The following is a 16,345-nucleotide window of genomic DNA, read 5'->3' on the forward strand; positions in this document are numbered from 1 at the left end:
ACATGAACAGCTTCGCCCCAGATGGTCGCACACACACACTCACACACATACATAGAGGCACACTCACGGACGCACGCAAGCACATACATGCATATGAACACATAGTACCAGGGTTGGCAACCTGGGCGGTCGATCAGGGCGCCATCAATAGTGGGACACCGCCGCGCCCCCTATTGCATTTTTTTTTGGCTTTTTGATTTATTTGAACACAGCGCCCGACACTGCGCTATACGTATGCTCAATCGCCGTTCATTTTTGGAATGGGGCTCTCGTCTGACGAAACACTCGTGTTGGCCCACTATTCGCATGTCTACGTTAGCTTTATTTTTGTTCGGTGATTTCAATATTCCGAATATTTGTTTGTTTGTTTGTTTGTTTATTTTGAGTGCCCAAAAACCGCCAAAGCCTATACATTGGTGCACTTGTTAGTAACATTTCAGATAGCATATAACATGGGATGACGAGACATCCAGCATGGCCCCCTTTTCCACCCTAGCTAATGAATTTTTAGAAATGTGCTGTGTCTTTTCATTCACACAACTCGTGAAACAACCTACCAGAACGACCTCATCTGTCGCAAACGTCCTAGATCTCATACTAACACCTCAGCCCGATCTTGTAACTGACATCAGTTATTTACCCGGCCTGAGCGATCATTCCCTGCTATCACTTCACATAGACCTGTCGCGAACCTAAAACCATTAAAAAAGTGAAAACTATTCGAAACTACAGGAATGCGAATTTGACGCCATAAATACTGAATTATCCGTGTTTCTTGATTTATTCTTGAAGGATTTTGATAAACGTAGCGTACAAAATAACTGGGATATGTTTGTAACCAATAATGCTCTAACGAATAAGTACATCCCTACTCGCACTATCATCTCTAACAGTAACGCCACCGTGGTTTAACGTTCGCATAAAACGCCTATCTAACAAAAAAAAAAAAGCGACTGTTCAGGTCAGCTAAACTTTCTTCAAACGATGCGCGCTGGGCCGCATATCAGCTTGCTTCCGAGGAATACGTAACAGCGATAAGAGAAGCTAAAGCAGAGTATCTTCAAAATACTTTGCCAGTCATGCTAACGACTGACACAAAAAAGTTTTGGCGTGTTATTAACCTAAAGATAATAACGATATCACCCTCGTCAACAGTGATGGTAATTTCATTCCCTCTAATCAATGTGCCATCGTTCTTAATGATATATTTTCACGCAATTTTTCCGTAACTACAGACGTCCCATTGCCTAATATAAACTCATGTGATTACCTTGCAATGTTTCCTGTTATTATTGATCCCAGTGGTGTTGAAAGCATAATTAGACCACTAAAACAATCTTCTGCCCCTGGTTGCGATTTAATTGACCCAAAATTTTAAAAAAGTGCCAGTGTTTATTCTTCTATTATTTTATCAAAAGTTTTCTAACAGTCCCTTGACGATGGTTTTCTCCCTGCTGAGTGGAAGGTGGGAAAGGTTGTTCCACTCCACAAATCAGGTAACAATAATTCTCCCCTTAATTATCGACCCATTTCGCTCACAAGTATCCCATGTAAAATTTTAGAGCACATTCTGTTTTCTAACCTCGCCAGCTTTCTTGAATCAAATTCATTTTTCACACCTTCACAACACGGCTTACGTAAAACTTATTCGTGCGAAACTCAATTGGTATCTTTCACTCATAAACTAAACGCCATTCTTGACTGATCATCACTTGCCGACTGCATATTTTTAGACGTTTCGAAAGCATTTGATAAGGTGTGTCATAAGCTTTCACTTCTTAAATTAAGTCAGCTTAATCTCTATCCCAAACTTCTTATATGGCTTGAATATTTTCTCGTTAACCGTTCTCAGTTCGTTTCAAGCTAACAGCCTCACATCTCCCCCAAGTGGTGTCCACTCTGGTGTGCCCCAAGGCTCTGTGCTTGGCCCTCTCCTTTTTCTTATCTACATTAATGACCTCTCTTCTTGTGTTTCTTCCCATATTCATTTGTTTGCAGATGACTGTGTAATTTTCCGGGAAATTTTATGTGATAACAATATAACTACTCTTCAATCTGATCTTAACGCCATCTCTGTATGGTGCACAACATGGTACATGGAACTAAACATTAACAAATGTAAACTTACGCGTGTCTCTAGAAAAAATATTAACTCACCCGTTTACTCTCTTAATAATGTGCCTTTAGACGCCGTATTTTCTTATAAATACCTTGGTGTGCACATTTCATCTAACCTAACTTGGAGAGTTCACACCTCGTACGTTATTAATAACGCTAATCGCATGTTGGGTTATCTTCGACGTAACTTTGCAAAAGCACCTTCATCCCTAAAACTACTACTATACAAGGTCCTAATTCGCTCTAAGCTCGAATATTCCGCTTCAGTTTGGGATCCAAGCCACGAAAATTTGATACACTCACTTGAAATGGTTCAAAATAATTCTGTTCGTTTTATATTGTCTAACTATAATAGAACTGCAAGCATCAGTACAATGAAATCTAACCTTGATCTGCCATTCCTAACATCCCGCCGCAAAACCTCTCGTCTTTGTCTCTTTCACAAACTGTTTCTTCATCCCTCCTTGCGCGCCCAACATATTTAACCCCCCCCCCCCCCCCCCCCAAATACATCTCATCTAGATTAGATCATGTTCATAAAGTCGGGATTCCATCGTGTAGAACTAATGCTTTTTTTCAGTCATTCTTTCCTCGCACATCAGTGGAGTGGAATGGCCTTCCCGCCCCGACAGCAACAATCAAAGATCCCCAGCAGTTCAAGAACCCCATAGCTAACATTGTATAAATAAGAGTCAATTTACTGTACTAATAACCACTGCATTTTTTTAAACTTTATACTTATACATTGTACCCACTCCCCTCTAATGTCTTTGGCCCTGAGGGTATATGAAAGAAATAAGTAAATAAACAACGTCATGTCGTACATGGTATATACGGGAGTACAAAAAGGAAAAGGGGGCGGGTGTCGCGGCCGGAGTTCGCCCAGGGCGCTTGGTGGTGTAATGCGCGTTTCACACGCAGCGGTTCTGCAACCAAAATGGCTGCCGCTACCGGCTTAGCGGCATAGATCGCAATGTTTAGTTTCACATGCATGCGACGTCCGGGAGCATGTTCTGCAGCGTTGGCGGTAACGAGTTACAGGAAACGGCGTCATCGTTACTTTTTTTTAGTAATGTAGTAACGTACGTGTTGCGTTTTCAAGACAGCAAAGGGTAAGGTACTTGTGTTGCTTATATCGAGTAACGGGTAACGTAGTCATGTTACTCGTAACACCTTCTTCCCAAGACTTAAAAAGAGGACACTTGAATTTTTTTTTCTTGTTTCTATACTTCGTTTCACCTTAAGTCTAGACGAAGCCGACGCTACAAGCTGATGGGAGCAATCAGACAGCGTCAAACGCCTGTCGTCGTGGTGTTCGTCATGTTTCTGTACACGTCGCACCAACGCTGAACCAATCACGTACCAAAAAGAAGGCCCAATGAGTTGCGCTTTTGGCTATGCTTGATTGATCCCATTGATTCGTAGAGTAGGCTGCGTCCTGACTAAAGTTGAAGCGACGGATAGGCGCCAAGTCATTAATCATTGCGCTCATTCCACGTGCCTTCGAAGAATTTGCCGATATTTTCGCCCACACAAAAGATCCCACTTCAGAAAAACCCCAACGCCTTTGTCCCAGTGTCGAAAAAAAGCTGTCACCAAAACACGTTGTTACCCTCAATTTAGAAAGAAAAAGTAATGCACAAATAACGCGCATTTCTTTTTATCGGCAACGGCAGTGTTGGCGGTAACGCGTTACAAGTAACGGCGTTGCCGGTAGCGCGTTACTGTTTTCTGTAACGTAGTAACGTACTCGGTACCTTTTCAAAAAAGTAACGGGTCACGCACTTACGTTACTTTTTTCTAGTAACGGGTAACCTTTGTTAAGTTACTCCTTACATCTTCTTCACAAGACCTGAAAAAGTGGAACATGCAAACATTTGTTACTTTTTCACGCAGCACTTCCACAAAGTCTTTAGCGGTGACAATCGTTGAGTTGAGCGAAGGTCTCAAGTTGGTGAGCGTTGCAGGGTGTTTAAGAACACCATCTATTCCATCACAAGCACGTTTTCTGTGTCCAGTGACTGAAAATATTCATCTTGCCGAAGAGTACGGCTTCTGAGACAGTTCGTGCAATTGGAAGCGATTCTTCAAATGCACCGCCACTCCGTCTGATACAGAAATTGTTTCAGAAGAGACTTTGTAATATTCATGAACATACTCCTCTACGGGCTCTATGGCTGGAAGAGCGTGAGCTTTGTCATGAGTCGTGTCATCGCTGACAACGGCAAATAATTACGTGCCTTGCGTGGACGTAACCATACATGTGAAGAGAGACACTTGAGCTTTTTTTTTTTTTCCCAATGAAAAGTCTGCACTTTGGTTGGGAAGATTACTGCCCAATTTTCCGCGAAATCGAAGTGGAACATCACTGCCTTGGTTGGTAAGGCGGTTCTTCTGTCACGTATCAGGCTTGGTTGAATGACACGGATGTTGGAATGCCTCATACACTTTCCGCTCCATGACTCCTATTCCCGCAGGAAGGCGGAAGTGTCAATAACCGTTTTGACGAGTTCGTCGGCGTCCCATAACGCGAAACAGATCTCTTCGTCTTCGTCGAGATGGAGCGACTGCAGCGAGATGCTCTGCATTTTTGGGCACTTTTGGCAGCGGCGCAGGAAGCAATCGTTCTGTGGAACGCTGCAGAGGTATAGATGCTCTTGAGATCGTCTTCTGTAAATGTCTTCTTTGAGGCATTTGTTATTGCCGTTAAAAGCAACTGAAAATTGACGCAACATATATGCATGCGCACACCTCGTGCTCGGGACTCTTTTTTACCCATTTTGGTCGTAGGGAATAAAATTTGGAGATGCCTAGTTCTCGATGGGGATGGTCCTTCCTAAACAGCTGGTAAGCTTCCTTAATAGAGCGCGTCATAAACCTTTGTACGACTTTAGGCTTGTTGTCGTTGATCATGGGTTTGACGACGTCCTTCTTGTTGGGGCATTGAACAGAGCATGCGAGGTCGTCGCGTGTGTAGTACTCAAGTGCAACCCTCACGTCTTCGGCATTTGCCTTTTTCCCCATGTAGGGATCAGGGGTTGCCCATACACCATCTTTACGCTTCAGTTTTCTTGTTTGATCAATAATGTAGGCAGTCACCTGCGGCATCAGACGTGATGTTTCTTTCTTCGAGGTGCTTGGTGGCAGCACCGTGTACATTGGCTTGCGTTCCTCGTGGGAACTGCATGTTTTCAGTGATTGGCGGAACGCGTCAAACCACTCCGTGCAGTGCTCACAACTGTCTTCGCCGGTTTTCACGTCATAAACGCTTGACAGCTTTCTTCTAATCGAAGAACTCACTGGAGCTTGTTTTTTCTTCAAATACTCTTCGCGCCTTTCCTTTTTAATAAGTTTACGTGGTTTAAATGCGGTTTCCGACGAATTATCAGCACACAAGTCTTGACTTATTTCAGCCAGAATTTCGTCAGAGTACTCACGTTGTGAGAAGCAATCTCATTCTTGAGGTGTTTGTAGCAATGCTAGCATGAAAGGTCAGATTCGTTCACTGTTCGTGGAGCCAGTAGCTTTTACAACCGCACTTTGTTGAGTGCGGTTGAAAAAGCCGGATGTATGCATGACTACTTACGCAACTGTGAGTTTTAAGCTTATGTGCGCATACTTGGCGAATTTGCAGAGTGGGGCCGTTTTGTTTTTGTGAATTGTAAGCTAATTAATGGTACTCCAGCTCAAAGACCCTTTTAGCGTCAGTTATACTCACCAATTTTGAAAAAAAAAATTTGAAAAATATAAAATGCATGCCATAACTATCGCTCCAAATATTTGGTGCTGTGCGGCAAAGCCGCTATGACGAAGACGTCGGCTCGCTCCGAGTGAAAGTTTGTCGTAGCTTTTCCTGTTCGGAGGTCATATGTTACTCAATGTTTTGCCATCACAGGATAATTTAAGTCACTGCAAAGTGCCAAGGGGAGTTAAAACAAAAAATAAAAGACTTTTTTTTTAAATATTAACGCTCGATCTTGCCACCTTTGGAAAAATTAGCTGCATTTTCGCGTTAATAACAAAAAAGACAATAACGGTGGGCATATCATTTTTACACATTCGTAAAGAATATTTAAAGACGCGAATTTTGATATGCTTTGTGAAGTATTTTGAAAGATGGTTTATTTGCAAAAAAATTGTGGAGATTTTCTAAAACGAGTTTTTATGCCATGTTTGATTTTTTGTTGGCATAGAAATATTTTATTGATATATTTAATTTTGTGTGTATGTGTTGTATATATTTTGTAAAATGTATTAAAAAGTTATAATGACGTAAAAGCTACGATGGGGAAATGACGACAGTGCAAAGTTGCACCGTGAAAACTTCGCAATTTCCACGCCTCGAGCTTCTCTATTTTATATCTCGGCGAAAATATTGTTACAGCGTTCATATATAGGTGAATGTTCCTCCCAAGAACATGGCTTTCATATACATTTTTTAACAAAAATATCTAAATTATGACCCGGACAATCATTGCATGAACTGACGTGGAATCACCCTAAAGTTACTGTGATTGGTCGGTATGTTTTTATACTGTCTTTGTCTCCCTTGCTCTTATATAGTAACCTCATCCTGCTCAATTTCCAGACACTGAGTACCCCCCCCTCCCATAAGCATCTGGTCAATCATGCCGCTGCGATGCCCAACGTTGCTTGCAGCCAGTGAACGCGCACAATGAATTTTAACGGTCTCCAATAGCAATCTGAATGCCTCAGATTTCCGTTTCCTTTTTAATTTTAAATTAGTAATACAACACAGCAATATAAGGCGCGAAAAAAAAATTCGGATTTATTTGTTTATCTTATATTGAAACTTTGTTGTCGCGGAGGATGAAACCTCGGTTGGAAAGACTCGAACAAATATGGTCTCCTCCGAAATGGTGATATGTATGGAGATATGTGTTCATGAAGAGGTGAAACACTACCACACAAGAAACTCTCAATCACTAAGTATGAAAGCCTCAAGAATGCCAATATGAACAAGTTCTGACACAAAAGGGAAGAGGAAAGGGGAACTTGGACCTTGCATGTGCAGTTCCAAGGCCAACGCTGTCGGAACAGTGGGCGCGGGGGGCAAGTCGGCCGCAAACTAAAATACGCCCGAACATTGCCGATATGCCTCGCAAACTATTCGGAGGAAGCGGAGAACAATCACCCTCCGGAGCAGTTCCGACGCTACCACTGAAGCAAAAAGCGCTGAACCCACTGATGGAAACAAAACAAGAAAACCGCAAACCATGTCGCTTGCGTACTTTCTCCGCATGTCGTCTGCTTGAAAAACGTGAAAACGCCATCCTACGCGCAAGCTTTTCCGCCAGGCTTCTCGCCCTGTCACGTGGTTCTCCGCCGCGTTGTGAATGGCCAGCGCGGATGCTGCTGCTTTGCCGCCGCGAAACATTTACAACCTTCTGGAATCGCAAACCGCTCCGCCGCTGCGGCTGGCCAGAGCTCCCGCGGGGGCCAGTCGCGTGGGTTCCGTATCTGGTATGCGGGGCGAAAAAATAATAAACGATTTCAATCTGCAATATCCGAGAAAATATAAGCGAGGCAAAAGAAAAATGTGATAATCGCGCATATTTGGTGAACTGGCAATTTAAAAGGGATGCTCTTAAATCACCCGTCACTGTTCTTTTTTTTCAATCAGTTCAGCCAAAGAAATGAACATGTCATTGGTTCAACCAATGACATCAACCAGGATCGCGGACTGCATCTCTCTATAGCGTAGGCTGTCTTTTTTGATGTATTGCGGACACATCTCTCCAGCGGTAATCATTCAGGTAGAAAATGCTGCGTTGCTCGGTTATAGACGCGTGCGAGTCGTCCGATACTTCGCGGAAGAGAGTCATTGCGCAAGCTTAGAATGCGTTTCACATCCCAGTAGACAATGACAACAGCGTGCAGCAGGCAATTATTTTAATGGTCTATACACTTTTAAGCGCTTATTATCCGGTCAAAAATTGCCGAATAGCCCGGCTGCGGGTGCCCTCTAATATCCCGCAGAAAAGAACGCAGAAAGCGATTATTGGGATGGTCCTTAGACGTTTTCTACCCGGACGGCGCGCCATCTTGAATAACACAACTTCCGGAATGCGGAAAAATATCATTTTGCCCTCGCCACACCACTAAGAGAGGCTTACGTTTTAATCGTGGCTGTCGATCTTTTCTTGTTTTGCCTTCTCTATAATTTTTTACTCGTTCCAGGTTGTAATACTATGATTTTTGTTTTCATCCCGCATATCGGATTTGTCAACTACGTGACTGCAGGGACGAGGGTGAACGAGAAAATATCTTTAGTTATTAGTGTCAAACTTATGACTTTGGGCTTTTGGGATTAGGCGACTTGGTTCGAAATTTGCTCTTTGGCGTCAATAGGGACTAATGGCGCGGTTTCATTTCGAGCGAAAAGAAAATGTTAGGAACTTCTCAAGCTGTGAGTGACAGTAGAGCCGCTTTTCGCAGAAAGTTTCATTGTCCCTATCGGCTCGTAGCGTGGTGCACTTAGTTCTGTGAATGTTTTTTGGATGTCATAATCTTAGGAACACCCTAAGGACATTGCAGAATTACGTGCGCTCCAGGGGGTTGGCGGTGCTCTGTCTCGGAACGGAGTATGCTTACCTGGGATCTTGTTTCGGATTCACCACGAGCTTGTCTTTCATCCAGGATATGCGCATGGGTTTGTCGCCCGTGGCGTCGCACTTCAACCGCGTGTTCTGGCCCTTGCGGATCATCTCGGCCGAAAACTTGGACTTGAAATGCGCCGCAACTGGAAAGAGTTGGTCGGGAACCACCGCTTAGGTTGGAACTAGGGTGGCCGGAACGCGTTTCCGCGTGGAGTGTGTTACCGTGTCCCAGGCACGTATCCAGGGGGGGGGGGGGGGGGGCATGGGGCTTAAGCCTCCCCCGAAATCTTCCATTTTACTGGCACCTCCTTTCCCCCTTCCCTCTCATAGAGCATTTTGTTATGGGCGCCGCCTCCCCCCCTTCCCCCCCCCCCCCCCCCCCTTTCCCGAATCAAAATCCTGGCTGCGTGCCTGCCGAGTCCCAAGAAGTGGTCCCTCTATTTTTCCGCCTGGTGACGTCATAAAAGCAGGATTACACGCGTTCCTCGAAAACAACAAAGACCAGCTCGTTTTGTGTTCCTTCTCGATCTAGAAATGCGTTACTGTTACAGGTTCCATTGGCTAAAAAGCAACGGGTTCTTGTTAAATTTCTTAGCTTGAAAGAGGTCGTTACGTTAACATTCCATTCGCATATTTTAATTAAATATTGCATTGGATAATTTGTAAATAAAATGAATCAAGCAAGTGCAAATATCCACAAGGAACTAAGCGTCCAGTCGCTACAGTCACGTTTGTTGCTCCAGTTCTTTGTTTTCGACTATCTCTCGGACACTTCTGTATCCCTTGAAGTCGGAGGTTCAAATACTGGAAAAGCCTTTATTTTCGCGGCCCCTATTTTTAGCGAATCGGTTCAAGAGGACATAAACACGGCCACTAAATTTCGCGACTTCCAACCGCCCGCATCGAAACCTTTAACGACCGAAAGTTTTGGCGTACCCTTCAATTTCGCAAATTTTTCAAGAATCACGACATACGACAACATGACACCATGGATTCTGCGACGCCATTTGTTGCCATTTCGGTACCACTTTTGATGTAGGGGCAGGATAGGATGCAAAACAGACAAGTCGAAGACCCATTCCGGGCACCCCCAAGATAACAAATCTGTAGTGCTGGAATTTCTACGTCACTAACTGGGGGGGCAACGCGGGAGATAGAGGGAGCCACAAGCGGACCTTTCGCCTTAATACAAGCCGGAAATATTGCTGCCTGCATAAAGAAAGCTCGAACTTTAAGCGAATGTTCGCTGAGAAGGTCAGTCTTACTGTGCGAAATTTCAAGGCGCAGTTCTCTTCGTGTAAAAAGTCGGCGCAAAAATCTGGTCAAAGTCATGGTTGGCAGCGTTAACAGACGACCGAGTTGCGACACTATTTGTTTGTGGCGCCATCTCCCGATAAGCGCTGCGAGAAGACGACGCAGCCTGTTGTCTACTCGCTGCGCCTATCGGGAGATGGCGCCACAACTAAATAGCGTCACTAACATGGTCGTCTGCGAACGCGGCAAACCTTGAGTTTGGCAAGTTTTTTGCGTAGTTTTATATGAATAAAACTGACGCGTTCCGCATTGGAACTAGTATCTTCACTGACTGAACACGAGTTCCAGCCAGTCTTGGGTAAGTTGCTTTTAAAAAGGAATTCGTTACAGTTACAGTTACTTTCAAAAAAAAGTAGTGAAGTTACCGTTACAGTTACCGCAACAAAAAAGTAACTCGTTACAGTTACAGTTACTTTTAAAAAGTAACGACGTTACGTTTCAGTTACTTTTTCCCTAACACAAAAAAATTAGGAAAAACTAGAAAACGCTTTTCACCAAGTTTATTTGCATAAAATTAAAAAGTGTGCTTTTTACTTCGTATTGTAAGTTAGCAGCAGTTGCTTCCCGAAATTAGTGTCTGAAAGTTTCCCTTGTTTGATAACGAACACGTCCCTGCCCTTGTTGAACAGGCGCTCGTCTAACGCGCTAGATGGGATTGCAGTGTTGTTTCGCCGGAAAAGTTTTTTGATTGCCGGGTAGGCGGTGAGGCAATAGAGTGCCGTTTTCTGCGGTCAAGGTGTTAGTAGCCTCCTCCACGTCAGCAAAATACTCTCTGTACGCCGGCCATGGTAGTTTTTCTTTGTTCTTATCAACATTCATATCCTTGGTAGCACTAGCACATTGCTGGCTCGTTGACGGTTGCGCTGGGTTCATAGAGTCCCTGGACACATTTCAGTTTGTACCCGGCAAGCCAGAAACAAACCCCGCGCAAACAGCAGTAAATTTTGCCTCGACTGTAGACACTACACCGGATTAATGGCGCAAATTAAAATACGAAACATGCGCAGTGTGGAGTGGCGGCGCTAATCAAAATACGAAACATTCGCAGTGCCCTCCGCGTGTATTGTTGTTTCACGTTTGATTCACCCGATTAAAAAGCGTTAGCGCAGAAAAAAAGAAAAACCGCGAAAGAGATAGTTCTTCAAGACATTAAGATTCAAGTGTTCAGTCACTAAGTACAAGCGCGTGCTAAAGATAACTACATTTTTTTTTTTCACCAAACCTACACGTGACTATATTCGGGTCGTGACTGGCGTGACAAGTCTGTGCAAAAAATAACTTGACACTCGAAATGTCGGAAGAGACAATTTGGAAAGCGCAAAAAATGGCTAAATTGTACTCGTTCAGTGATATATTATTCATACAAAACTGGAAAGTAACGACAAAAGTAACGTCGTTACTTTCATCGTTACCTCAGAAAAAAAGTAATAGAACTACAGTTACAATTACATTTTTAAAAAGTAACTCGTTACAGTTACAAGTTACCAAAAAAGTAACGAAATTACAGTAACGCGTTACTAGTAACGCGTTACTACCCAAGACTGGTTCCAGCCGATCGCTGACGCAGCTGGCATGTCCAATCGGTGCCCCACACTCTCAAAAATCTGGAGTAACTACTCCCGCAAAGCACACGAGAGGTAAAATCGTTGAAGTTTACCGCCCAAATTTCTAAAAGTGCATGATGCCCTCCGGTGGGGCAAGTAGAAACTCCAGCACCAGGTGCAGCGCAAGTTCGTCGGCCTCTTGCGCCGGGGTTAAATTGACGTCAGAACGCCGAATTATCATCGGTTCTGACAGGCAAGGATAGTGCGTAGCACTCAATGATAGCTGCTTTGAGGTCTACCCGCTATCCTTCCGATCGAACTAATCAAAGCTTGGCGTTCTGACGTCACCGCCACCCCTGAACAAGAGGCACATGAACTTGTGCTCCACATTGCTTTGTTATGTGGGAGGTGTTGTTGAAACACATATTTGAGTTGAGAATGAGAAGGGCATTTTTAAGCTTATTTTCTAGATCGGCATACCAAAATGTCACTTCGTGACGCGAATTTTCTCGCAGTCTGTGAGGCTTCTAACTCTTACCGAAGGAACCTTTTTCGCATTAAGACGATGACGAGGGGCAAGTTCATAAGTCACATTTAGAGCTTCAACCTCTTTGGGATAATCTACTGGAGGCGTCAACCATAGTAATAGTATCAAGAAGGACACAGACATCTTGATATGTCCAAATCAAAAGTTAATAGGTCAAGCTTCCACAAAAAAAAAAAAAAGAATTGCGACGATTGGTCAGTAGATGGAAGACAAGACGCGCATGTGCAGGGCTCTTCTAGGAAGAGGTCAACTATAGTCAATGTCAAGTTAAAAGTGAAGTGGAGTCACCTCCCACATCTTTCCACTTTAGCAAAGCGGACGCTGGAGAGGAGGTGGGTAGCATTATCTTCCACTTTACTTTTAACCTCTTAAAAAAAAAAAAGCTTCAGAAAGGGGTGTAAGACGGAAATGTAGCGTCTTTTTACTCTCCGTTGCTGCATCAGAACCATTTCGATAGCCACACCGAAGATGAAGAGCTCATTGCGTAAGCACTGTATTATTTGTGTGCAAATTATTGTTATAATTAGTGACAGTTTATAAAATGCAGGTCTGGTCAGATTTCCCGGTTAGTGGTTAGTTTTTTGGCGTCTTTGCCGACTTTTACCGAAATTTGATAAAATTAAATTCAGTTATATTTTATTTACTCAAATTCGCGAACATGCTCAGGACTTGCCCTGCCCTACGTTTATTGAGCTGTTAGTGACAAAAGATGCATCCCAGGTAGCATATGTCACAGGAAGGCCTATCTAGGCAGGAGCTTGGCAGTCCTAGAGGCCCGATTTGGGCCCAGTACGATTTCGCTCCAAGGCTTTAGTTAATACCCGACTTGTTCTTTGCTTTGTTTTTTGGCGTTTCTTTGGCTTTTCTCTGGCTCGGCACATAACTGGCGAAGTGCCCGACTGGAGCCAACGATGGCACATACCTGAACCGAAGAACGAGCACTGACATCGGAATCTGGCACATTTGTTTGGCAATTTAGGCCCAAAGTTACCAGATAAAAACCGAACAACCGAAAGTGAAGCATAACTCTGGTACCTGTTTCACGATTAGGCCCAAAGATGCGAGATGACAGCTAAATCTACCAGCAGTGATGCCGAACTTTGGCATATATTTGGCGAATTGGAGCCAGTATTACTTGAACTATGGTGAAAAGTCAACGTTAGCCCTAATTTAGCTTCTTCCACCTTTTTAACGTCCACAATTCACTTGCAAAACTGAAGTTTGAGTTAGAGAACGTGCTTGGGATATATAGTTGTAGGCGTACATGCCCTTGGGTTGTTCGAAATGTGAAATGTGCGTGCAACGTATGGTTCGTATCAGGCTACAACTCTACAACAATCATGATGACTTTGACCAGAAACCCAGGCAGAAGAGGAAAAAAATGTTTTCAGGATTACTAAAAGAAACAGAGACAGACACCTCTCTGCTGATGGTTTTTTCTACCACTCGAAACCTTTTCCTTCTGCTCCGGTCACGGGTTATATTCATCATGATAAACGTCTACCAGCTCGCTCGCGCACTTATTGAAGTTTCTAAAACAATGTTTGCTTGCTAATCTCCTGCAGAGCACGCGGTAGTGCGATCACAATAATCCACAGAGGGCATCCAGCGAATGACGAGACGAGAAAGACAATTTGGCCTTTGAAAGAAATCTGCGCAAAATCAATGCAGCCGCGGCATCTTGGCCTACCCACTATTTTGCCCTCCAGACTAGCTAGCACAACAGCAAACCTCATAGCAGGTTGCCTATATGGTCACTCAGTTACTCAGCATTGGAGCAGTGCTCTATTTGTACATTTTAAAGCTACACAGGAACTCAAATAGCATGCATCTCGATCTTTTTATTGTGTTTATTTATTTAATGTATCAATCTAGTCATCTTTCCTAAATGGCGTTTCAGGTATTGCATAAGACAAACATTTCTTGATAAAAATTAATAATAAAATATGGCCAAGTGATGGGAGACACACACTATGCTGATTGACATAATTAACAAAACTGAACATCAAAACGAAACGTAAAACAGAGCTGCATAACCTAGCTGTTGCATGTTACTTAATGCACCAATGAACACATTGGCTAAAAAGCTAATGCGATTACATTGGGAAGGTGTATAATTCGGAGATGGAAAGGCCTTTAACGGGGTGTTACTGGTTTATGAAGCATACCTTACAAAGGACCCATGCAGGATTATGAATATAAAATAAAGCGGCGTTTATTTTATTCATGACGGCAAACTGAAACATTTTTATCGCCAATCCTTAAAAGAGAAGAATTACAAAGACCGCAGATACTACGAGTAAAGGGATATAGAAAGATCCCACTAGAATTTTTGCTTTCAATTACGGCTTTACCAAGTCGCCAAACAAATATTTGTCTTATATTTTACGGTCTTTTTACACATATACAGAAGTTCTGAAAACAATTACAACTGGAAATAGACGCAGAAGGCTCTTTCGCTTTGTGTGCGTGTTAAAAAAAGGTAAATATTTTTTACATATTCATATATTACTAACAAAGTAGCAGAACACATTAAAGAAACTAAACGTGAATAATATATTGACAAATATATGCCTCGCGTGAACACAGAACAAAGACAAAATAATAAAAAAAACTCTTTTTTTTTTGCGCCGCCCACACCCTAAGGAATAATGCGGTTTGTTTTGATAAGATAGGAGGCCCCTGCAGATTGTACGCTGACATTTGTCTAAATAAATATCTTTCGAATAAAGCGTGGGGAAGCCTCATGCAAGAAATGCAGTAATGAGTTCGCAAACAGCACGGCGGGGGGAAGGATACTTTTTAAAGCGACTCAATATGGAGATACCATAAATTATTCACAAAACCGCATCAAACGTGTCTTCTGATAAACCGCCTCATATCTGCATTTTACCAGAAATACCACAAATACATAAAAAAAGTCACGTAAATTTGAAACGCGAATTGGGGCAGTACTTTAAAGAGAGGCTCTAGGAATATCTCAATTTCCGTCCTCCGAATGGCGCACAATCCCGACTGATTTATTCATACAATCGGGGGGTTTTCTTTCGCTTTTTGAATAGGCATTAGAAGAAAAAAGAGAACGGATTGAGGCTCCTCGTCTTTGTGAACCACTGTTTGCTTTCAATCTCGCGCGTACAATCGACGATACCAAAGCAATATAAAGTTCAATATTTGCGTCTAACACGTCTCGTGAAAAAAAAAAAAGAATAAAAAAAAGGAGTGCCGGTTTGTTTCGTATGCCTCATACGTGGTTGAAATAGCATTGGCTGCAACCGACGTTACTAGAACAATCAACGTTACTTGGGAAACTGCCATATAGGAGCCTGCTTTGAAAAAGTGGCTCCGATCCGTACTCAACCCGAACTAGGAGCGATCGGAACGCCGCCATTTCTCCCACGCCAGCCACTCCGGGAACTGCAAGGCTGCACGTACCGGTCCAGTCGAGTCGCGCAAGGGCCGGTGGCGCCATCCCGCAGCGGCAACTCGCAGTTGCTCTCTAAAGCAACTTTCATGTCTTGAAGCGCCGCTAAAGGGCGGCGCTGTAATCGTATCTAGTTCGGTCTCGGTAGGCGTGAGCGGTCCGGGTTTCAAGGGTGATTTTCTCAACTGAGTTGTTCTAGTACAACGTTGGCTGCAAATAGGATGCCTATTTAGCCGAGATCATACGTTCCGAGAATAAACTTGTGCCACCCTCTCCCCCTAGCAAAGATCACTGCCTACCAGAAACTGCGCTTGTTTGAGCATAGGTGGGAGAGCTGAATATACTGTAGGGAGCAAGAGTTCGGATAAGTCCGGAGCGTCGACCAAATTGCATCGCCGCGCTCCCTGACGGCGCGCCGCCTGTTGTCGAGACCCGCGCAGTGCGCGCGCGCGTCCTTTTTTATCTGCTGACTTGCTCAATTGCTCGATTCAACGCGACGAGCTCCAGTCTGATTAAAACGGCGATACACTCCACTCCAGCAGCTGTGATTCCACAATCTTCGCTCATCGCTTTGGGCAGCGGCCAAACGACCGAGCATGCGTGCTTTGCGGCACTGGGAGCGCTTAGCGACCAACGGTGCTCTGAGTACTGTGTCCAGCACAATTTTTTCTTGCAATTTTATTTCTGGTTTGTAAAGATAGTATATGATTGCCCTGCGTTTTTTTGCAATATGTCCTTCAACCCTTCACCAAGAGTGCATCTTAACTATTGATCATTC

At 43.6% G+C, this 16,345-nt stretch overlaps 1 protein-coding gene across 1 annotated transcript in view; it reads right to left on the reverse strand.

Moving 5' to 3' along the window:
* The window catches only part of LOC115319483 (Down syndrome cell adhesion molecule homolog), a 194,265-nt gene that overhangs the window by 49,513 nt on the left and 128,407 nt on the right, over window positions 1-16,345 (reverse strand). Inside the window, exon 11 of the mRNA XM_040213140.1 lies at window positions 8,734-8,881. Within this exon, the coding sequence (XP_040069074.1) occupies window positions 8,734-8,881 (148 nt within the window). The remainder of the gene's footprint in view (window positions 1-8,733; window positions 8,882-16,345) is intronic.

Source organism: Ixodes scapularis, unplaced genomic scaffold, assembly GCF_016920785.2.
Source record: "Ixodes scapularis isolate PalLabHiFi unplaced genomic scaffold, ASM1692078v2 PGA_scaffold7__128_contigs__length_106722199, whole genome shotgun sequence".
NCBI lineage: Eukaryota > Metazoa > Arthropoda > Arachnida > Ixodida > Ixodidae > Ixodes > Ixodes scapularis.